General features: G+C 43.4%; 1 protein-coding gene across 2 annotated transcripts in view; it reads left to right on the top strand.

Moving 5' to 3' along the window:
• Window positions 1-25,118, top strand: part of SOAT2 (sterol O-acyltransferase 2) — a 37,998-nt gene that overhangs the window by 8,820 nt on the left and 4,060 nt on the right. For both annotated transcript variants that reach the window (XM_073662933.1, XM_073662934.1), the window contains exons 4-13: window positions 40-102; window positions 2,492-2,599; window positions 4,187-4,469; window positions 5,026-5,098; window positions 7,636-7,720; window positions 8,103-8,148; window positions 11,319-11,448; window positions 20,957-21,054; window positions 21,135-21,233; window positions 21,316-21,451. In XM_073662933.1, coding sequence (XP_073519034.1) covers window positions 40-102; window positions 2,492-2,599; window positions 4,187-4,469; window positions 5,026-5,098; window positions 7,636-7,720; window positions 8,103-8,148; window positions 11,319-11,448; window positions 20,957-21,054; window positions 21,135-21,233; window positions 21,316-21,451 — 1,121 coding nt within the window. The remainder of the gene's footprint in view (window positions 1-39; window positions 103-2,491; window positions 2,600-4,186; window positions 4,470-5,025; window positions 5,099-7,635; window positions 7,721-8,102; window positions 8,149-11,318; window positions 11,449-20,956; window positions 21,055-21,134; window positions 21,234-21,315; window positions 21,452-25,118) is intronic.

Below are 25,118 nucleotides of genomic sequence, written 5' to 3' on the forward strand. Positions count from 1 at the left end.
AAATCAGTAAATATTTTATTGCTTCCAATGTTTTCTCAGACCCCACAAGTCAGTAATGGAAAGAAAGAAGAAAGTTTTTCTTCATCAGGCGTCCATGCTAGAGTAAGTGTTATGTTCTAGGTTTACCATCTTCTATTATTTCTTTCTGTACATTCATCTTTTTAGTTCTGTTACCAGAGTTTAGTTAAGAGTTCTGCAGATGTTACCCTGCTAAATGACCCAGCAACACCATATGCTTTGAATACCATTTTTCTAGGAAATGGAAACTAATGAGTGCACATATACCAGGGGTGAACAATCTTTTGTAGTTCAAAGGCCACAATGTCATACTGAACGGCTTAGAAGGGCCACAATCAAACTTAAAGGGCTTTTACCAATTAATGGCATGTCAGAGATGCAGGATCCACTACCAGGACTCCCACATACCCAGAGAATGGGGGTGCTCTTTCCACCAATCAGTGCTGTAGAGTGGAGGAGACCCTGCACGCATGTTACTCTTTTGTAGAATTTGGGTTATAGCTGGCTTCATTTCACAATCACCTTTAAAATAGAATAGTGAGAGTGGCATAAGTAGACAGCCACCACTAACTCCTATATGCCTGGCTGTAGTGCTAAACAGGGGTTTCTTTATGGATGGGGCAACCAAATGTGGTTACACAGTGCTGTATTAGTGCTTGCCCATCCCTACTCCTGAGCGATGTGCTACTCTTCTTCTTTTATCCTAAATCACATTACAAGGCTCGTTAAAGAGTCAATATTGACTTTTTTCACAGAAGAGCATGCATGGCCTACAAGTCTCTTCACTCTGGCATGCCAAGCTTGGCTTGTCATTCTCCATAAGATGAAACATTACCCCTTAGATCCCTCTGAAATGGAAACTACTGTGTACAGAAGGTTGGGTATAGCACAAAACAGCATGGAGGGCTGCATGTGTCTCCCGGGCCGCAGGTTGTCCACCCCTAGCATATACAAACGTGTTGTCTATGCTTTTACTGCTTTTGATCAAATCTGTGATCTTTGCTGATTTTTGCAGACATTGTCATAACACTGCTGTTCCCTAGCCTGTCCATTGTGGCATCTGGTTGTCTTTTTCTTGTTACTCCTTGTGCTTCAACCCCTTAGTGACCAGGTCAAATTGTTCAAATCTGACATGTCGCTTTATGTGGCAATAACTCGGGAATATTTCAACATATCCCAGTGATTTTGAGACTTGTTTTTTTTTTTCACAACACATTATGTTTTATGATGATTATAAATTAAGGTCGCTATGTTTTTGCGTTTATTTATAAAAATATCAGAAATGTGACAAATTTTAAACAATTAGCAGATTTTAAACTTTTAATTATCTCTTTAATCCAGATAGTTACACCACATAAAAGAGTTAATAAATAACACTTCCCTCATATCTGCTTTACATCAGCAGCATCTGTAAAATGTATTTTAGGATGTTAAAAGCTTTAAAATTGTAGCAGCAATTTTTTTATTTTTTACAAAAATTATTATTATTTTTTTTTTTTTGGAAATCTATTTAGTTTTGAAGTGACTTTGGTGGACATATATATGGTAATTCCCCCACCCCCTTCCCCCAAAAGTGAAATTATTTTAAAAACTATGCCACTCACCGTATTCCAAATTGCTGTCCTATAGTTTATTAACCCTTCAGGCGCTTTTCAGGAATTAATGCAAAGTGACCTGACGGGAAAGGAAAACTTGTTATTTTTATCACTTAAATGTTGCTAACTTCTGAACAGGTCACTATAGCCGGCAGACTTTGAGGCCATTATTTGGCTGTGAATTGCAGTGACAACCATCAGGACCACACAATCATGATCTCATGGTGCAGATGGGGTTGAAGAGGAAGCCTCCCACACTCTGTTAACCATCTAGATGCCTTAGTCCTTTATTGACAGTAGCATCTAAGGTGTTAAATGGCCACTGTCTGTGTCAACACTGATCAGTGACTGGTGAAGCAGGGTGTCAGCTGTAGTGTACAGCTGACAGCTGCGGCATTTTCACCCATCGGGGGGACGCTATTCACTTATATCTCAGGTCAGTTTTAACTCGTATTGATGGTCACTAAGAGGTTAAGTGTATAAAAATGGTTTGCAGGGGGCATTCATACCAACAGGAACATGCTGATGTAATTATGTAAGCTGAGAAGATCCGGACACTAAAGGAATATCGTAAACAAGCAAAATGCTCGTTCGTCGGCTGAATTGATCTTTTGTGCAGCACGAGAAATCATCGTTCTCGGCGGTGCATCATCCGGTGTAAACAGGCAGCCTGTGTGCACTGAGCGATGTACTATAGATGGCTCGATGTGCATCCAATACTTTGGGCTTCCGGTGTAAACAGGTATTTAAACACCAGTCGATTGTATTGTGCCGCCAGTCGGTTCATGTAAGCGGAGCAATGGCTGTTGATTTGGAGGGGGTGTAGTTACCACTCAGTGATTGTATGCATCTAATATGATGTCCTCCCCTGTTTCCAGTGATTTATTGGAGGTGGAACACTTCCGGACCATCTACCACATGTTTCTTGCTGGTCTCTGTGTGTTTGTGATCAGCACAGCCGCTGTGGATATTATTGACCAAGGGAGGTAAGTGATGATTGGCAATCTAAGCCGCCATCCACACGACATTCAGACATCCTCAGTGTAGCCCGGTGCTGGATAAGTGTCTGTGCACAGCTTGCTCTATGATGCATTGTGGAAGATGGAGGGGACACATTTACTGTTCACAAATCCCTTATCGAATTTATTATTGATTTGCACTGAAAAGAACAAATGTGTGCAGCTCACTAGACACTATTCAGTGAGTAAAAAGATGTGCCATATTTATTATTGGCATGTGCTAGTTTTTAGACACAAATGAATGACCCAATGTAAGCCAAGCGGAAGTGTCATCTAAAAAATGTCAATCTATTCTAGTTAGGCCCTGTTCACACTATCTTGTATCATTTTATTTCCATTATTTTGCTGCATCAGTGGATCAGAAAACCAGAAGCAAAACATTGTTACAAGGCACATTCATATTAAAAAAAAAAATTCATTAATGTCATAAGTCATCAGTTTGGATCCGTTCCATCTGCAGATGGACAGGAAAATGCGCTCTGCTTACATTTTTATCAGTCCAAAAAACAGTGGATGTAAAAGCAATTTTTTGTTTTATTCTTTTACATTATAGTCAAGGAGAAAGGGATCATAATGGATGGTGATCTGTTACGATTTCTGTTTAAATGATCCTTTTTTTTTTTTTTTTTTTTTTTTTTTTTAGCACTGTGTATGCCCGGGACACTACAGATGTTCAGAAACGCCTATAGAAATGGATCAGTTCCAAAAACAAAAATGGATACTAAAGTTGCTGTTTTTCTAATAGCGCCGTCAAATGGATCAATTTAAAGGGGATTTGTCGCGTCCCCCGAACGCTATTAACCTGCAGATATAGGGTTAATCTGCAGGTTAATAGCGTTCTGACACCGTGCGACATCGGCACTGAGATCCCCGCTGCCGGGAAGAAATAAACTTTATTCCTTCAGGCAGCCTTGAGCTTTCAGTCATAGAGGTGGGCCAGTACGGCTTTAGTCAGGCTGTTAGTCAATGCCCAACGTGGTTCTAGCCTCGGCTCACTATGTACTGAGTAGTGACTGAAGTTGCTTCTCTGTGACTGAAAACCAGAGGCTGTCAGGAAAAATAAAATGTAATTTCCTCCTGGCAGCGGGGCTCTCAGTGCGGGCACTAGGCTGCTTTAGAGCGCTATTAAGCTGCAGGTTAACCTTGTATATGCAGGTTAATAGCATTTGGGGATGTAACAGGTTCCCTTTAAAAATAGAAACTTCTGTTATTGTCCGTTTTATATCAATTACTGTTCTGTTTTGTATCTTTAGCTGTAGTAGTTAGAAAGAAATCATGAACGCCAGTGTGAACTGGCCCTTGCCTATGGTTAATACCTCCAAAGATGTGCTGTATTGTGCATTATAAAGATCTATACCTGACAGATTCCCTATTTAAAGTTACCAGTCATGACAGTGAAGGTACTCCATGCCAAATACAATCACCATTGAGCTTGGGCATCTCTAAATAAGAGCGCCTGTGCCGTCTCTTTTGTCACTTTTTCTTTAATGTTTCTGCCATTGTTTTGCATGATTTCTATTTTCTCATGTCTGAGAGTACTTGTTCTCTCTGCAGGTTGCTTCTGGAGTTTGATCTTCTGTTCTATACGTTCGGGCAGTTGGGGACGGTGTTCTGGTCATGGATCTTCCTTTTCATATACACACTCCTGGTGCCGTACAAAGTGATCTCTTTCTGGGGTTCTTTGTATCCAAAGTCAAAGCACAAGCTCCTGCTGTCGGCCTGTGTGGGGACGTTCCTGCTTGTGAGCCAGACGTGTGCCCTCTGCATTTTCCCCATTTACGTGATAAAGCATTACCAGCTGCCCCCAGCATCCAGCTTCATTCTTTCACTAGAACAGGTGAGTTCAGTAACCGAGTAAACGCCTCCCAGTCTCTGATCGGTCATGAACCTTATTTCACACGTTTTTGTTTTGTTTTTTTGCCACAATGGTTGGACAATTTATTCTTCCTTTGAAAATAGTTATTAGATTGCATTATCCATCCCAAAGAAAACGAGGAAATTACTATAAGGATTTTATAACCCCTTTAAAATTTAATCACCAACAATCCACTGTTACCATACAAAATGTAATGGTGTTTTCACAACTCACTTTCACTTGCATGCAACGTTTGGACGTTATGCAAGTGCCTGTATATGGTAAGAAATGAATCATAGTTAGGCCACGGCCACACTACAGTATTGGGTCAGTATTCGGTCAGTATTTTTTCTCAGGAATGGGAGCCAAAACCAGGAGTGGATGATAAATGCAGAATTGGTGACTTTTTTTCTATTATACTTTTTCTCTGATTGTTCCTCAACTTGTTTTGGCTCCCACTCCTGAGAAAAAATACTGACCGAATACTGATAGTGGGGCCGTGGCCTTAAATTGATGCTTTCTTTTTGTCGTTTTCTAGGTTCGGTTATCCATGAAAAGTTACTCTTTTCTTAGAGAGACCATTCCAGTTGTGATGCAAGGTGGAAGTAAAGGTAATTTTTTATTATTATTAATAATAAACACTATTATTATTGTGCCATTTATGCCATGTTTTACTTGTGAAAAGGGATATACATAATAAAATATACATAATAAAATATACATAATAAAAGCAAGTACTATAATGTTAGACAATAGAAGTCGCTGACTAGTACAGGAGGAACGTGGACCCTGCCCGCGAGGACTCCATCTACAAGGGATGGGTGAGGATACAGTAGGTGAGGGTAGAGCTGGTCGTGCAGCGGTATGGTGGAGTGATGGTTACTGCAGGTTGTAGGCTTGTCGGAAGAGGTGGGTCTTCAGGTTCCTTTTGAAGGTTTCCACCGTAGGTGAGAGTCTGATGCTTTGGGGTAGAGTTCCAGAGTAGGGGGGATGCACGGGAGAAATCTTGTATGCGATAGTGGGAGGAGGAGATAAGAGGGGAGTAGAGCAGGAGATCTTGTGAGGATCGGAGGTTGCTTGCAGGTATGTATGAGGAGACTAGGTCACAGATATATGGAGGAGACCGGTTGTGCATGGCTTTGCATGCCAAGGTTAAAGTTTTGAACTGGAGTCTCTGGGTAATGGGGATCCAGTACAGGGATTGACAGAGGGGGGAGGCTGGGGAATAGCGGGGGGACTGGTGGATATGTCTTATAGTGTTGGTTAGCCTTCCTCACTATTCACTATGTCTAATATAGAAGTGTGGACACTGAGACATTTCTGCTTTTTTGCAGACTATCATTAGTCAGTGCAGCTGGAAATTCTTAGTTGGATGGCAATTTGGAGTCTATATTTTTTATTCCTGTATTGGATCTGAGGTAGTTATTCTGGTTTGTGATGGAGAATGCATTGTCTCCTTGTGATTGGAGAGCAGTAGGTTAGTGGTATTTGGGGGAAGGCTTATGTGACTGGCAGGTATGTGTTAAAAAAAATGTTTTGGGTAATTCTTTCCACACTTTTTTTTTCAAAATTTCTGAACCTGACGTCACCACTAAAAGACTGGTTGTCTGTATAGCCAAATGCCTGCTGATCATGCCTGCCTAGTTGTAGATCAGCGATTGGGGCACCTGTCAGTGTGTCTCTGATTTTCTTGGCTAAGATCAAGTGTTGCATTTTTTCTTATCAGAGGACATGACAAGGGGGGTATTGATGCAGGATGAATACATCATTACAGAAGGGAAGATGCTTCTGGTTGTAGACAGGTTGACTTATAAAGGCAACTGTAGGCTGCCTTGACCTCCAGGATCAACGCCAAGAAGTCAAATTGATTGAAAGCCTAGGTGCTGAACTTCCCTAGGAGTGGTGACCCTGGGGTGCCTAAACTCACTGGGAGTGGGGATATGGCCATCAAATTCCACATCCCCTTGCTGCTTCCAAGATTGAGCTCTGTTTCACTTGGGTGGCAGACAAGAGAGATGTTGAGAGAAAATGGGCTCTCCCCAATCTTCAACAAGGTCAGGCAACATATCCCAGACGTTTGCTGTGACCTTCTGATCCATAGAGGTGGGGAAGGATTTGTTGCGGGTCCTTGTCCTCCGAGAGAGGGCTTACGGTGGACCGAAACCCCACCCTCCCCATAAAAAAGCCCTTGTGCCTGACACAATGAGACTCATTTTGATATTCCAAACATGAGGTAAAGTTTATTTTGAATTTTGGAGGTTAGTTATTGGAAATTGTAATTTTTCAGCTTCTTTGGGAACCTGCAAGAGTAGTTTGTCATAGGAGAAAAAGCCAAGCTTGTTCTCTTTTCTCCTTCCCTTCTTCCTTGTTATACATAGGAGTAAAATTCAGTATAAAAGGTATTAGGAACAATATTACCAACACATAAAACTACTTTTCTAATGGCTTCCCTAACTGGCTAATATGTACAGTATGTAAAGAAAAGGAGAAAATGAATAAACCGGGAATGAATATCTAATATGGAGAAAAGTGTACCTTGGAAAGGAGATGTATAAATCGAGTGAATCGTAAAAGGGAAAGGAGTGACAGGTGTAAGTAAGATGGACGAGAAATAAATAAGGAGGGAGAGGGAATAAAAAAATTGGCTTTATAAGAATAAATACATTAGAATAATATCATGAGTGCAATTGAATTAACTGGGAAAAACACCACGCCATGTCAAATGGAGGTTGAGTTAATATGTACAGTATGACTGAGGAAATTCTGCAGTATGTGTTTAAAGAGAATATGAGAGCAGGATAATGTAGAGACAGAGAGAGACCCTGATTCCATCGATGTGTCACTTACTGGGCTGCTGCTGCAGTTTTGATAAAAATCCTTGTTTTATCAGCAGGAGATTATGATTAGAGGACTAGTAAACCTGCTGCCATGAATGTTATACAGAAAACTGGTAGATCTGCAGTATATAAAGCAGGGATTTTATCAAATCGACAGCAAGCAGCCTAGCAAGTAATATATCTCTGTAATTGGGGTCTCTGCCCCTACATTATGCTGCTCTCAGATGAGGTGGCAAAAACCTGGTGACAGAATATTTGCAGTTGCATATGATTTTATGGTTTGGAGCTTAACATCTTTCTTTATTTTGCAGAGAAAAATACTCCAATTCCTTCTCTTTCCAGTTATCTTTACTTTCTCTTCTGCCCAACTCTGATTTACAGAGAAAGCTATCCAAGGTAACCCCCCCCCCCCCCCCCACAAGACACGTTCTGTTTGTCTTTATATACACGAGGACACACCAATGTTATAAAGAAGGGGGATTTTTTTTGCTCTGGAGAAAAAAGCTTTGAGCATGTCCTCTTTTCTAAGGTGCTACTCGTGATTTTATTGAATCAACACCTGCTTGGTGAAAACTTTAACTATACTTTTGATAAGCCAAGAACTGATTAAGTATAAACGAATACAAAATTTATAATTTAGATACGAAACATATTATCTAGCTATCTCCTCTCATGAGCTGTCAGGAAAGCTTGTAAAACTCTGAGATAGAAGTGTATTCTCTCTGGTAGATATAGATTAGGACCAATGTGACATTCTTATGTATTTGTCTCCACACAGGACACCGTACATCAGATGGCAATATGTGGCTAAGAACTTTGCCCAGGTAGGATGTAAGTTAAGACTGTCCATAGGTGGGAAGATCTGCCTCCATTCCAGTGAGTGTTACAATATATTTAGGAATTGGGATGCTGGGTGCTTTAAGGTTATACATAGATAAACAATATTTTCAGTGGTGGAAGTGACGCACCCAGGGGATGGGGACGACTCGGTACCCGGGCCTTCGCCTGGTTTCTGGGATGTCGCGGTGGTCGGCTCCCAGGCCCATACCCTGGGGTCACTCTTGAAAAAGGGGATTGTGACTTGGATAGAAAATAAAAATAAAGTAAATAGTTTGTGACGCCACCTGTGGTACCTGGTAAGGATTACCAGCGTTGCTGCAGACCTCCGGGGGGTGATGGGATGGCAGCTGAGGTGTTTCTGCTCCCCACAGGTGGAGCGGGCCCCCGGGGCAGTGTGGAGTTTGATGGTGGGTGGTGATGCTGGGACTTGTAGTGCAGAGGGAGAGATGGCGCAGCAGAAATAATTGACTGGTGCAGTGCAGTCATCCGAGTTTTTACTCACAGTTCTTATGTAAGTTCCACAGGTACACTGTACGGGTGTCAGCCTCCCACGTCGCGCTGCGTTCACCAGACTGGGGGTTCAGCTCTTCCTCAGATGTGTCAGGAGTGCTTGACAGAACCCCGCTTTCCTTATGTTCCTTTCCTTGACCGACTTCACGCTGGGTCTTCTCCCTCCTGCCCTGCGCTTCCCCACTCACAGTCCCGATTGGGTGCTCTGAAGTCCCTCTGGGCAACCTGGAGTTCCCGGACCTACTTGACCCTCACGGTGACTAAGATGAGGCTGTGGCAACTGCACCATAAAAGTCAGAAGCCTCCGGTTTTTCCAGCCGAGACCTGGAGTAACACGGCTGGTCCAGGGGCCGGTCCCCTTCTTGCGGCCTGATCCCTCTGACACCTGGCAGATTCGGGGCGTACGGGTGCCATCCTGCACTCACCGTACCCCCTGGGATCCCATCTGTAGAACGGAGCCTTTCTCCTCTGCTCCCCTCCTGGGCCTCTATCACTAGGCCCCACTTGTGGAGCAGAGCTCCTGAAGAGACTGCTCCTTGACTGTCTTCACTCTCTCCTCTTACTGACTGACCTGCACCCTAAGATGGCTTCCCTTTATATACCTCCTATGATGGTGCTCCCCTACTCTACTTCCTCCACCCACACCCACTACTGGTTCCCCCTACCTTTGGTTCCCCCCACTCCAGCCAGGGACAGGGCTCAGCAGGAAAACACATTGCATCTTGCCCTTCCAGCCGGCCTGGAGTAGTGTAGTGTTGAATGTGGGTGTTGGGGTTCCGGGCAGCACTCCCTCCTTACCGGAGAGAAGGAGACACCACACCTCTGGGTGAGGTGCAGTACCTCTGTGGCGACTGAACCCTCAGGGGCGCCACAGAAGGAATTTTTTCATATGCAAAATCATTATGTGCTTTACTGCACTCTGTTATTGATCAGATGCTACCAAGAAAAATAAATCCTATAAATGTTCTTTTTGCAGTCGTCTAGTAGATCGGCATGTAGTAGACTGCTGTATTTAGAAAGCTTCTGTCTTCTGACAAGAACACGTTTATTATTAAAATGATAGGGCAGTCCTATGTCCCTGTGGCTCTGTACTATAGGTGCCACCCTGCCATGGTCCGTGGGGTGCTGGATGTGCATGGTATTCTCCCCTAGAGTCCGGTGCTTCTCAGGGCGGATTATCTTGTTTTGGCTTGCCCAGATTCTTCTCCGCCTTTCTAAAATCAGCAGTTGTCCTATGATTTCTTTAAAATCAGTTATTTTTTTAATACTTACGTTGGTAGACATCAGATAGCATTAACTGAAAATTAAGGGGATTTCCCACTGGAAAATAAATCCTGTTCCCCGGATGCAGTTTGTTTAAAAAAAAAAAAAAAAAAAAAAATCAAATTGTGCTTTATTCACCCTCTCGGAGTCTCCTACGCTGCTCCTATTATCTGTTATTGTCTGCAGCACTTATGACAGCGCTGCAGCCAATAACTGAGCTCAGCAGCTCTGCACAAGCTGCTCCAAGCCGCTGAGCTCAGACTGTCTGCAGTGCTGTCGACATGACATCAGCACTTCAGACCATAACAGACACTAGGAGCTGCGTTGGAGACTCAGCGCTGGACCCAGAAAGGATTTTTTTTGTACTTTGTTCCTTTTATGGGGCTTAAACACTCAATAGTCTGACCGCTGGTGTAATACACTGCAATACCCATGTATTTCAGTGCATTAGATCATGAGCTCATTGTTTGACGGCTGGTCTTAATAACAACCATCGGAATCCCGTAATCGAGGCCTATATAGTTAAAGAGGGAGTATCCTCCCTCTAGCCACAGTCTAGATGCTGGAGTTGCTATTTACTGCACCTAGAGGGGTTAAACAGTCAGGATCGCTGCTGGAACTGACCCTGGCTGTTGCTTCAAGAGCTTGGTTGTCAGTTAAGACGAGCTATTGTTGTGATCGCACCAGGCCTCATCATGGCGTATTGGTATGTCCAAATGCAGAAACAACTGCCCAAATAGAATGTACCAGTATGCCCGATGTCAGGAAGGGGTTAATAATGTATGCAGTTTTTTGAAGTCTGGTGAAAGATCCGCTTTAAAAGTAAGTGCATTAGACAGTTGAGTAACTGAACTAGAAGTGGAAAACTCTGTCGCACGAAAATTACACCTGCAGTTTTTGATGCAGTCTTTATTAATAATAATAATAATAATAATAATAATAATAGTTTATTTTTTATAGCGCCAACATATTCCGCAGCACTTTACAAATTTTAGGGGGGACTTATACAGACAATACAGAATAAGCATATCTCATATCGAACGGAGTGAGGGCCCTGCTCGCGAGCTTACAGTCTATGAGGAAGTGGGGGAGACACTTTATTGATCCAACACCAGCGCGGCGCTCCTTATATCTCCCATTCATATTATATCAAGTTGATGCTGGTTTAAAAAACTTCACAAAAAAACTGCACTTGTGATTCCAGTTTCAGACTTCAGCTTTTCTTTTCATTTACTCATATGTATAGTTATAACTATGCGTAGTGTTTTATTTTGTACATTAAAAATATGAATTGGTCAATATGTCGTGTGAAGAATAGATGATCTATGGTCTCAAATGCAATCTGTTTAATCAATTTTTTATTTTTCTTTAATATCATTAGTTTCTTGGCTGTGTCTTTTTTCTGTACTTTACCTTGATTACACTGTGCTTCCCTGCGTTCAAAAACATGAGCAAGCAGCCATTCAGTACGAAGATGTTGGTGCTTTCATTCTTCCATGCTACACTGCCCGGTAAGATTAAGAACAGGGACATGAAAAATCGTGTTTTTGTTTTTTTCCCCACAAAAATGTTGCTTTAGCCCCAAATTTTTCAGTTTCACAAGAGAAGCAGGAGTAATTGTACCACACAATTTATTGCGCAATTTCTCTTAAAGGGAACCTGTTACGTCCTAGTTGCTATGTATACTGCCCCCATAGCGTTGTTAGTGATGCAATGTGCATCACTAACAAGCTGTTTTCATGAAAATTGGTGGTAGTATAATGATGTTATAATGTTTTATATACTTTCTTACCTGCTCGTATTCAGTCAGTGATTCAGTTAGCGCCGCGTTCAGTTAATGCTGGCGCCGCCCATGACATTTGAATACTGCTCCTGGCAAGCGCTAGGTTTGAGGGGCGCATGCGCATTTGCACACACGGGCCGCTGGTCCGGCGCGTGCGCACTGAGACTGTGATTACCAGCTGCAGTGCGCACGTGCTGTGACCTGTGGCTTCCGGTCATCTTGCGCACCGCTTGCATGACACTGCAGCGGTGACCACGCGATACATTGGCTGCGCACGCGCCGGGTGCCACAGATCACAGCATGTGAGCACTGAAGCTGGTAATCACAATGAGCTTGAGTAGAATCCCTAATAAATATATAATAAATAATGTGTGTGTGTGTTAGGGATTGTACTCACTCAGGTGCGGTGTGAGGCACACAGGAGGCATGTCCCTTTTAAATATCCATAGCGGTTTATTATCTTCATAAAACGTCAAAAGCAAAATGCAAACTAACAGCCTTTAGTGCAGGCGAAAGCAAAAGAAAACTGTCCTTTAAGCAAAGTCTCTTGGTAAGCCAGACCTGTGGTCACACAGGTGGGTACGTGTCCAGCACACAGCTCATTCTGGAGACAACACACAGGAGGCCTGCTCCCTCCAAACACAGCCCCAGTGACAAACAGCCTCCTTTTATATAGGCTGTTAACCACACCCAGAGGTGAGGTATGTGGGTAGTTAGACCCGCCCAACTTTTCACAGCTACCTGTAACCCGGTGCCGGTGCCTCTTAGTGCGTGCGTGCACTAGAGAAAATACTCGGGGTTACATCACAGAGACAAGCCATCTCTGTGATACATACCTCCTATCGACTACGTGACCATTAGCCACCTTACATACCTCCCCCTCTGCCTAAAGCCGTGGAGCTTGGCACTTTCTACTAACAGACAGGGGATTCTCGACATTACCCCGTAGCTTCCCTGCTCTATGTTCTACATGGAAGTTGAAATCTTGTAGGGCTAAAAACCAGTGGGTACCCTGGCATTTTTTTGTTTCCCTGATCCATCTGAGTGAGGCATGGTCGGATACCAATCTAAATTTTCTACCTAATAGATAGTACCGTAACGTGTCCACCGCCCACTTTATTGCCATGCACTCCTTCTCTATGACAGACTAATTCTTCTCGCATGAGGACAGCTTCCAACTCGGGTAGAGAACAGGGTTCTAGTCCCCGTGTATCTCCTGGAAAAGGACTGCTCCCAAACCGACATCTGAAGCATCCGTTTGGAGTTTAAAGTCAGAGGCCACAGGGACCAGTTGCTTACACAGCGCCACCTTCATTTCTTGAAAGGCCGACTCCGCCTCTGCAGTCCACTTGGCCATAGCCAATTTCGTCCCCTGAAGGAGGTTAGTCAGGGGTGCGGCCATCATGGCAAAGTTTGAGATGAACCTCCAGTAGTATCCCACGATCCCCAGGAAGGCTCTAACCTGTTTCTTTGACAGCGATCTCGGCCAGGTTTGGATTGCCTCCACTTTACTGATTTGGGGTTTGATCTCGCGCCTCCCCACTACATAACCCAGGTATTTGGCTTCTTCTTTCCCCATGGCACATTTCTTTGGGTTTATTGAAAACCCCGCCTTCCTTAGAGCATCAAACACAACCTGGATCTTTTCCAGACGACTCTCCCAGACCGGGCTGAAGATAACAATATTGTCCAGGTATGCTGCGGTGTATTGTTTATTGGGTGCAAGGATTCAATCCATAGCTCTCTGGAAGGTTGCAGGGGCCCCCTGCAGTCCAAGCGTCATCCGGATATACTGGAAGCATCCTTTCGGCGTAGAAAACGCAGTCTTCTCCTTGGCTCCCTGTGCCATTGGAATCTGCCAATATCCCTTTGTTAAATCCGAGGTGGTTATGTACCTTGCTGGCCCGAGTCTCTTGATCAGCTCATCAACACGCGGCATTGAATACACGTCGAATTTGGAGACTTCATTCAATTTCCGATAGTCAGTGCAGAATCTCCACTCGCCTTCGGGTTTTGGGACCAGGACAATCTGGCTCGACCAACCGCTCTTGGACTCTTCAATGACACCGAATTTCAGCATACTCTTTAGAGATCAACTCTTGTCAGGCCTCAGGTATCCGATAGGGCTTCAAGTTCACCCACACGTGTGGCTCCGTCAGAACCTCATGTTCTATGACGCTTGTGCAGCCCGGCAATTCTGAGAACCGGTCCCTGTTCTTTTGCAGCAACTCCCGACGCTGCTGTTTTTGCTCCTACGTTAGCGTCTCCACTATTGCAACCCCTCCAACCTCACTTTCTGGTTTGACCAGTAAGCATGGAGCTTCTACCGCATCTGTTTTGCCACGGCTTGATGAGGTTGACGTTCTATATCTGGTAGGGCTTACGGATGGTGAACCTTATAATTCACTTCGCCAACCTTTTCCACCACCTCATACGATCCTTGCCACTTGGCCAAGAACTTGCTTTCCACGGTAGGTATCAGAACGAGGACTCTGTCACCAGGATTGAATTGCCGCTCTCTGGCTGAGCGGTTGTAAACCCTGGCCTGCGTCTCTTGTGCCTGGAGGAGATGTTCTTTGACGATGGGCATCACCTTTGCAATCCTCTCCTGCATCAGAGCGACATGCTCGATGACACTCCTGTGGGGCGTGACTTCGGCTTCCCAGGTTTCCTTTCGTACATCAAGGAGATTGCGGATGTCGGCCATACAGGAGTTCGAATGGCGAGAACCCCGTAGAGGCCTGTGGAACCTCTCAGATGGGGAACAACAGATACGGGAGGAGACAGTCCCAGTCTCTACTATTTTTTCTCTGGCCTTCCTGAGCATACTCTTTAGTGTTTTATTAACTCTTTCCACCAGGCCATCTGTCTGAGGATGGTACACTGAAGTCCTCAGTTGGGAGATTTGCAAGACCTTGCATAACTACCTCATCACCTTACTCATAAAAGGTGTTCCCTGGTTGGTCAGGATCTCCCTTGGTAAACCTGTCCAGGAAAAAACGTGTAAAAATTCGGGGGCTATACTCTTTGCGGAGGTGTTTCTCAGGGGAATTGGTTCCGGATAGCGTGTGGCACAGTCCAGAATGACCAAGATATATTGATGCCCACAAGCAGAGTTAACCAGGGGACCAACCAAGTCCATGGCGATTCTCTCGAACGGCACTTCAATAATGGGCAATGGAACGAGGGGACTTCGAAAGTGAGAGGTGGGGGAGGTTAACTGGCACGTAGGGCAGGACCTGCAATACTTTAATATTTCCCGGTGACACCCGGGCTAATAGAACCTCTGCATAATCCGTTCCTGAATTTTTTTTCCATCCCTAGATGTCCCCCCAAGATATGCGAATGGGCCATGTGGCACTATTAACTGTTCCACCAGCTCTTGCCTCACTTTTGTGACTCGGTACAGCAATTCCCCACTTATCATAAAATAGGGAAACCTGGTGTCAGTCACACAAAATATTTAATAAATAACATTTCCCAAATGTCTACGTTACATCAGCACAATTTTGGAACCAAGATTTTTTTTTTGTTAGGAAGTTATAAGGGTTAAAAATTGACCCGCGATTTCTCATTTTTCCAACAAAATTTACAAAACCATTTTTTTAGGGACTACATCACATTTGAAGTGACTTTGAGGGGCCTTTATGACAGAATATACCCAAAAGTGACAACATTCTAAAAACTGCACCCCTCAAGGTGCTCAAAACCACAGAAGTTTATTAACCCTTCACGTGCTTCACAGGAGCTGAAGCAACGTGGAAGGAAAAAATGCATATTTAATTTTTTTTCACACAAATTTTACTTCAGGCCCTAAATTCTTAATTTTCTCAAGGGTAAGAAGAGAAAATTGCCCACAAAATTTGTATGCTGATTCCCCATATGTGGGGAAAAAACACTGTTTGGGCACACGGCAGCGTTTGCAAGGGAAGGTTCGCCATTTGACTTTTTGAATGTAAAATTTGCTTGAATAATTAGTGGACGCCATGTCGCATTTGGGGAGCCCCTGATGTGCCTAAACAGTGGAAACCCCCAAAAAGTGACACCATTTTGGAGACTAGACCCCTTAGGGAACTTATCTAGATGTGTGGTGAGCACCTTGAACCCCCAGGTGCTTCACGGAAGTTTATAACATTGAGCCATAAAAATAAAATGTTAACATTTTTCCTACAAAAATGTTTTTCAGTCCCCAATTTTGCTTTTCCATGAGGGTAACAGGAGAAATTTCACCATAAAATTTGTTGTGCAATTTCTCCTGAGTATGCCGATACCCCATATGTGGGGGAAAACCACTCTTTGGGTGCACGGCAGGGTTCGGAAGGGAAGGAGCACTATTTGACTTTTTGAATGTCAAATTTGCTTGAATAACGCCATGTTGCGTTTGGGGAGCCCCTGATGCTCCTTAACGGTGAAAACCCCCACAAGTGACCCCATTTTGGAAACTAGACCCCTCAAGGATTTTATCAAGGGGTATAGTGAACATTTTGAACCCAGAGGTACGAAACCAAATTTAATAACATTAGGTCATCATATTGAATAAGTTGTCATTAGTCTTGAGCGCAAGTACTTGAGTTTGCATCGGGTACTCAGGTATGTACCAAGTATCACGGGTGCTCGAGTCCCCGACCGCTTGTTTCACAGTTGTTAGACACCCAAAAAAAACATACAGGGATCGCTCGTGTATGGCAGGCAATCCCCGTGAGGTTTTTTTTGGCTGTATAACAATCACGAAACATGCGTGGCGAGGACTCGAGCATGTCACTCGAGCACCCGCGATACTCGGTGCATACCCGAGCACCCGATGCAAACTGAAGTAGCGAGCACATCTGCTGAACACTAGTCACCATATCGTCATCTTTTTCTTTTTTTTTTTTTTTCATTACTTTTGAAAAAAAACCTAACCCTAACCCTGGACGAGCAGACCATATATATTTTTTATTTTACAATTTTTATTTACCTAAGGGGGGCGTAGAGGGGCTTTGATTTATTATTAATTTATTTTTTATCACAGTGATCAAAATGAACCAATAGGGAAAATTCCCTGTTGTTGCCTGGCACCGGCCGACAGATCTCAGAGGGCGCACTACGCATGTGCCTGCCATTTTTTTTCTCTAACAAGATGCCAGAGCACCGGGGGAAGATCTGGGGGGTTATCGGAGGATGGCGGAGGTACCGGGGGTCTCGGGAGGGCTTAATTTCTCTCTCCTCTGACATGTATATCATGTCAGAGGAGAGAGAAATGATTGTAAACTGCGGGCACACTTTTTTTTTTTTTGTGATCGCCATTATTCGTTGAATAATGGCGATCACGTGACAGGGGACCGGAAAAACCGATCCTGATCATATTCTCCAGGGTCTCAGTTACCCTCAGTAGCTGAGACCCCGGAGAATTTCCGACTCTGGGGGCGCTACAGCCTTGTTCCTCAGCGATACGTTTTCACGGTGCTGAGGAATAAGTACCATGAACTGCCGCCGTGAACATGCGTTACGGCGGTCGTTAAGGGGTTAACCTGAATACTGAAGTTTTAGTTTAGATAAACAACTCGTACATCAGCGCACTATAGTCTATAGCAGAGAGTTTGTAAGTGCTGCCCTCCAAGTCTAAGATACCAGCCACCGATTGCAGAAGAGGTCTGTTCTTGAGAATGGAGAGGATTTTTAATCAAAAGTAAAATTGCAAAGTTGTTTGTTTTTTACAACATCTTTGCGATTGTAACCCTTTATCATGATGAGAGTAAGGCTGCGTTCACACATTGCGTATTTTCGCGCGCTTTTTGAAAATACGCAATGTGCCTTGTGTCTGCCAGCAAAGTGAATGGGAAATTCACTTTGCCGTTCAGACACTGTGTAATTTTACGCAGCGGGAAAGCGCAACTGCGTAAAGAATTGGCATGTCAATTCTTTACGCAGCTGCGTCCCGCGCTTTCTCACTGTTGTGCCCTTTATAAGCGATGAAATTACGCAGCGGTGTTCACACACACTGTGTAATTCCATCGCTTTTTTACGGAGGCGCAGGTGGATACTCACCTACCCGATGTCAGGGGAGAGGCGTCCGCTCCAATCCCGCGCTTCCAGCATCTGCCGGTGAGCCGATCAGCTGTTAGCTAACCGGCTTGTAACCGGCTTCCGGTCAGCTTATTACAAGCCGGTCACGTGACAATCAGCTGATCGCTTCACGGCAGATGCTGCAAGCGCGGGACGTAGCAGACGCGTCTCTCATCCATCGGGTAGGTGAGTATCCATAGTCTGTACATACACTGCTAGGGACACACAGGACACATAGACACACAGTACACACACGACACACAGACACATACATGACACATGTCACCCTTCATTTCACACTGCGTTTTTTGCTGCGCTTTTTTACGCAGTGTGTGAATGGAGGTGCTTTTTTTACCTGCGTAAAAAAACACAGGTAAAAAAAGCAGGAAAATACGCAGCGTAAAAAAATGCAGGGAAATACGCAATGTGTGAACGCAGCCTAACTCTTTAAGCCAGGGATGTCAAACTCAAATACACAGAGGGCCTACATTAAAAGCTTGGACAAAGTCAAGGGCCATCTTTGATATTTGTTAAAAAATGTCTACAATTGAGAGAGGTTTTCCTTGTCAAAATGATTAACAATTGGAATTATATTGGAATAATATAATATGTTGCGTAATAGCAATAAAAATCATATGTTCCAATGGCCTAATTTAAATATGTAATAAACGATAAAAAACCTTGAATAAAACAGATAATAAAATATGATGCAAAAAAAGGGCCCCAAACACAGCATGATACCCCCACAGTGAATTCCTTCACACACACCGTATCATGACCCTACTGGACCCCGCTCCCTCAACCTCCCCAACAGAGAATAGAGACCCCCATCACAGTATGATTCTCCAACTGTAATCCCCACATGGTCCTCCATACTGTGTAATGGGCCCCACATGGTCCTCCATACCGTGTAATGGGCCCCACATGGTCCTCCATACCGTGTAATGGGCCCCACATGGTCCTCCATACCGTGTAATGGGCCCCACATGGTCCTCCATACCGTGTAATGGGCCCCACATGGTCCTCCATACCGTGTAATGGGCCCCACATGGTCCTCCATACCGTGTAATGGGCCCCACATGGTCCTCCATACCGTGTAATGGGCCCCACATGGTCCTCCATACCGTGTAATGGGCCCACATTAAGAAAAATAACTACTCATCTCTGCCCGTTCCCCCACTGCTCCGGTCTCTTCATATATCACAGTCCTACCTGTGGGCACGTGCGCCATCTCTTCAGCACTAGCGCCACCGCCACTCTCCTCTGCACGCATGGGTTTGCCTCAACCCATGCGCCATCCCCTCAGCACTAGTGCTGCCACCCTCACCTTCCTTAGCGTGGCCGCGGCCTGATGGGACGGTGCGCAGGCAGAGGAGAGTGACGGCGGCGCTACTGCTGAGGAGATGGCGCGCTTGCCCACCGGAAGGGCTCTGCGTGCCCCCTCTGGCACACGTGCCATAGGTTCGCCACCACTGCCCTATAGGTTTTTATTTTGATGGAGCTTATTACTTTGAAAAATGTTTGCCAATTGACTCTTCATTATGATGTTATTACTTTGAAACATTTTCAACATTCATCCATTGGGTAGTCATAAGGGAATTGTCGAAGAGATGGGTATTACAAATAAGAAGTCATTCAGATAGTGTAGGTGCTGCAGCTCAGCTTTGTATGATTGTGTAATAAAATTAAGGAAATTTGAAAAAATGTCATTGCATTTTGGTATTCCATTGCCTGATGAAAAGACTCTTTTAGGCCTCTTTCACACATCTGTTTTTCGGTGTGGTGTCCGTTTCCACACATACTGGAGACACTGATACACATAGACCCATTCAAATTAATGAGTCTATGCACATCAGTGAGTTTCCACGGACCGTTTGTCTGTGGGCAAAACACGCTGAAATGTCCGGGTTTTTTTTCTCGCAGCACGGGCCGCAAAACGTCGTACGCACTGACACACGGATGATGTCCATGTGACACGTACCGGCGCCTGGGAATCAGCAGTACAGTTAGTGCTGTTCCCAAGCGCCGGGTGCTGCAGGCATCTGTCATCATTGTCCACTGCTTGCACTGCGATCAGCGCAGGCAAGGGACAATGTTGAGAGTAGTATTCTGCTCCCACTATGTCCTGGTGTTAAAATAAGAATAAAATAAAAAAAATTCTTATACTCCCCTTTCCGAAGATGTCCCCCACTGTAATCCACCTGACCACTCACGCCGGGGAGAATGACTCGCCCCTGCTCTGTACTGAGCTCAGTGAATTACAGGACACCGCTCACTATAGCGAGTCATTCTCATCGGTTCCTCGTTGCGAGTGGCCAGATGGATTAGAGCGGGGGACCCCTTTGGAAAGGTGAGTATAAAGATTTTTTTTATTTCATTCTTAATTTTACACCAGGACACAGTGGGAGCAGAATACTGCTCTCAACATTGTCCCTTGCTCATGCTGATATCAAAATTGGAAATTCTGGTAATTTTTTTTTCATTTTTTCTTCTTTGTGTTAAACCTGTGATAATAGAAAATTTTTTGATTGGACATAACTATCAAATGTGTGTATATATATATATATATATATATATATATATATATATATATATATATATATATATATATATATATATATATATATATATATATATATATATATATATATATATATATGTATATATGTATATATATAATGTGTGTGTGTGTGTGTATATATATATATATATATATATATATATATATATATATATATGTATGTGTATATATGTATGTGTGTGTATATATATATATAATATTTTTAGAACATTTTGTTTTCATTTATAGTTTTTTTTTTTTTTTTTTTAGTCCCCTTGGGAGGACTTGAACCTAAGGAAAGAAATGTAGAAATCTTGCAATTTTATTACAGAGTGAAATATGAAAAATAAAAAAAATACCAAAAATTACAAAACATTAATTTAAGATAAAACCTGATTGAAACAATAGGTCATTTTCTGATGACACTACCATAAATAAAAGCCTATATGATGATGATGGTATAATAGGACCGTGACAATCTCCCAATTACTTTTATGATGACAGTAGTTGCCATATATACAATAATAGATATCATGGACACATAATGATTATTTTATACAGTATAATATACAGCAGCTTCATACACATTTTGGGGCTCGTTTTTTGATTTTACCTTTGTTCTGTTTTTCAGGCACCTTTGTGCTGCTAATCTCATTCTTTGCATTTCTGCACTGTTGGTTGAACGCCTTTGCTGAGATGCTCCGCTTTGCAGATCGTATGTTCTACAAGGTGACTGCACTTTTCTTTTTGCACAGTGGTTTGTGCTTGGTATGGTAGTATAACAAAGCTGCTGTTCTCTTTTTCTACAGGACTGGTGGAACTCCAAATCCTTCTCTAACTACTACCGCACGTGGAATGTGGTCGTCCATGACTGGTTGTATTATTATGTCTATCAGGATCTGCTATGGGTAAGGATTATAGCATAGGATTATTAGGAAAGTCTGAATATGTAAGCCTGGACTCAGAAAGTGACATATTCTTATTTTTTAGCTGTTGAAGAAACGTTTCCGCACAGGAGTGATGCTGTCAGTGTTCCTCATCTCCGCCTTTGTGCATGAATTTGTTTTAACATTGTCTCTTGGTTTCTTTTACCCGGTCATGTTCTGCCTTTTTGCTATTTTCGGAGGTATATAAATTCATGTTTGTTTGTTTGTTTTTTCTTCATAATTGTGGTGTTAGCTGTTGTTGCATATGAACACGTGCCCCTATTAAAGGGGCTGTCCTCTCCTCGGACAACCCGGCTGAATCCGTATGTTTGCCCACAGTAAAATAACAACACTTTATTCTCATTGTTGCCGCCATTCCAGTGGTGTCACACTGGCTCTCCCGGGGCTTGCTTCACATTATGTCATTCGATCCCTGTGCCCAATCAGCGCTGGCTTCACACTCCCCGCCTTCGGACAAATCGGACTTCAAGAGGAAGCGAGCAGCCAGCCACAGCTCTGACTTCCACTTGATGTCTGATTCGTGTTATGATAGAAATAATGATTTGGTGTTTGTTTCCCCTTCTTTGCACCCACTTATTCACAAACATTCATGTTCTCTTTGGAGATTATCACAACCCAATAGCAAAAAAAATGGGGCCAACCAGAGCCAAGCTCCTCTTTCCAAGAGCAGCGAACTAGTGGGATGATCTGCTTTTATGTTATGGTATATGCTTATGGTTCGCTAAAAATACTAGCACTTCTATGTTTAGTAGAGTTGAGCAAAACTTCTCACAAGACCCTGATAAAGTAACCATCTCAGTTCTTTGTGGCTGATGGGCCAGAGCACTTTGAGCTTTTTACTACTTTCCTGCATTCTGGGTGTCTCTTCTGATTGACAGGCCCCACAACGTCATGCCATGGACTACTGACATGGTCTCTGGACCTGTGTCCTGCCAGTCGTTTTGCTCAACTCTAATCTCCAATGTTTAGTAGCACCTAAACTTCACAGTTTCCCTTTAGCTGCTACTATGTTCAGCTGCTATGACCTGTCAATAAACAATAATAAATATCATGAATGTGCATGGTCGTATATAGAAATCATGAGGCCCCATAGCAGAGGTTTTAATAGCCCCCACTACCCTCCCAAAATAAAATAAAATAAAAAAAAAAAGACATCAGATGCAGAGAGATAATGATGGAGGAAGGAGCATCAACAGACACTCCCTCCTCCATCATTGTTTTCAACTGTATCCGCATCCAGGATGCCGATACAGTTGAAAGTGCGATCCCGGATGGGGGCTGGCGTCGGGCTGACCTGCCGCTATTGGCACTATGCCACTGTGGATGAGCGCTGACAGCAAGAGACAATTCAAGCCAGTACGTTTATTTAGTTGATATACAGTACAGACCAAAAGTTTGGACACACCTTCTCATTTAAAGATTTTTCTGTATTTTCATGACTATGCAAATTGTACATTCACACTGAAGGCATCAAAACTATGAATTAACACATGTGGAATTATATACTTAACAAAAAAGTGTGAAACAACTGAAAATATGTCTTATATTCTAGGTTCTTCAAAGTAGCCACCTTTTGCTTTGATGACTGCTTTGCACACTCTTGGCATTCTCTTGATGAGCTTCAAGAGGTAGTCACCGGAAATGGTCTTCCAACAATCTTGAAGGAGTTCCCAGAGATGCTTAGTACTTGTTGGCCCTTTTGCCTTCACTCTGCGGTCCAGCTCACCCCAACCATCTCGATTGGGTTCCGGTCTGATGACTGTGGAAGCCAGGTCATCTGGTGTAGCACCCCATCACTCTCCTTCTTGGTCAGATAGCCCTTACACTGCCTGGAGGTGTGTTTGGGGTCATTGTCCTGTTTGAAAAATAAATGATGGTCCAACTAAACGCAAACAGGATGGAATAGCATGCCGCTGTAAGATGCTGTGGTAGCCATGCTGGTTCAGTATGCCTTCAATTTTGAAAAAATCCCCAACAGTGTCACCAGCAAAGCACCCACACACCATCAAACCTCCTCCACCATGCTTCACGGTGGGAACGAGGCATGTAGAGTCCATACGTTCACCTTTTCTGCATCTCACAAAGACACAGTGGTTGGAACCAAAGATCTCAAATTTGGACTCATCAGACCAAAGCACAGATTTCCACTGGTGTAATGTCCATTCCTTGTGTTCTTTAGCCCAAACAAGTCTCTTCTGCTTGTTGCCTGTCTTTAGCAGTGGTTTCCTAGCAGCTATTTTACCATGAAGGCCTGCTGCACAAAGTCTCCTCTTAACAGTTGTTGAAGAGATGTGTCTGCTGCTAGAACTCTGTGCGGCATTGACCTGGTCTCTAATCTGAGCTGCTGTTAACCTGCGATTTCTGAGGCTGGTGACTCGGATAAACTTATCCTCAGAAGCAGAGGTGACTCTTGGTCTTCCTTTCCTGAGGCGGTCCTCATGTGAGCCCATTTCTTTGTAGCGCTCTATGGTTTTTGCAACTGCACTTGGGGACACTTTCAAAGTTTTCCAAATTTTTCGGACTGACTGACCTTCATTTCTTAAAGTAATGATGGCCACTCGTTTTTCTTTACTTAGCTGCTTTTTTTTGCCATAATACAAATTCTAACATTCTATTCAGTAGGACTATCAGCTGTGTATCCACCAGACTTCTGCACAACACAACTGATGGTCCCAACCCCTTTTAAAAGGCAAGAAATCCCACTTACTAAACCTGACAGGGCACACCTGTGAAGTGAAAACCATTTCTGGTGACTACCTCTTGAAGCTCATCAAGAGAATGCCAAGAGTGTGCAAAGCAGTCATCAAAGCAAAAGGTGGCTACTTTGAAGAACCTAGAATATAAGACATATATTCAGTTGTTTCACACTTTTTTGTTAAGTATATAATTCCACATGTGTTAATTCATAGTTTTGATGCCTTTAGTGTGAATGTACAATTTTCATAGTCATGAAAATACAGAAAAATCTTTAAATGAGAAGGTGTGTCCAAACTTTTGGTCTGTGCTGAGTAGACTCAGATGGTTCAGATCATGATCATTTTGACTGTATAAAACTTTCATTCTGATGTATGACAAACTTATGATCATATTTCTTTTATTCATCCCTGCCTAAATTAGTCTTTCACTGCCAGTTTGGCAATAAATTATAAAATTGCTGGGGACTGACGACTGGGACCCAACCATGGTCACAAAAAAGTGCCCGGTCTGGAACGATATAGAGCATGTGCAACCACCGCTCCATTAACTGTTTACAGGAGTGGTGGTTGCACATGCTTACTCCATTCATACATTGGAGTTTGGGCTCCCTGTTGTACAGATTGGTTGTGGTCTTAGCAGCTATAATATTGTACTTTAATCTGAGTCCACGGTGCGCTTCTCTTTGCCTGGCTCGACTTAATAGACAGCCCTGTCGCTATTCCATATAGAGACAGACCAAGCTGGTAGGGGAAAGCCAGATGGCTGGCAGGTATAGCGAACCCTGTGCTTCCCTGTTAGCAGCCACACCCTTTCCTATAACCTTATCCAAGAAAATGCCAGGCGCCGGTTTTAACATTTGCCTGAAAGTGATCAGCTACAGCTTTATTAATTTTGTGAATCAAACTTTTGTTTAACTCTGGCATTTAACTCAACTTTTATTTAAACCGGGCTCTGATGCGATATGCTGACCGCCGGCATATCGGCGTGCATGTCCGTCCGCCTTCATAGCAACACACTAATGCCCACATTGGTCCACATCGTCAACTGTGACTTCACATATGGAAGCCTAGCTGTAATATTAGAAGAGACATCAATTAACACCAGATCCCAACAATCATCACATTAAAAGTGATCAAACATTGAAAAATT

Source organism: Phyllobates terribilis, unplaced genomic scaffold (assembly GCF_046119375.1).
Source record: "Phyllobates terribilis strain yellow unplaced genomic scaffold, ASM4611937v1 Scaffold_2__4_contigs__length_985480577, whole genome shotgun sequence".
Lineage (NCBI taxonomy): Eukaryota > Metazoa > Chordata > Amphibia > Anura > Dendrobatidae > Phyllobates > Phyllobates terribilis.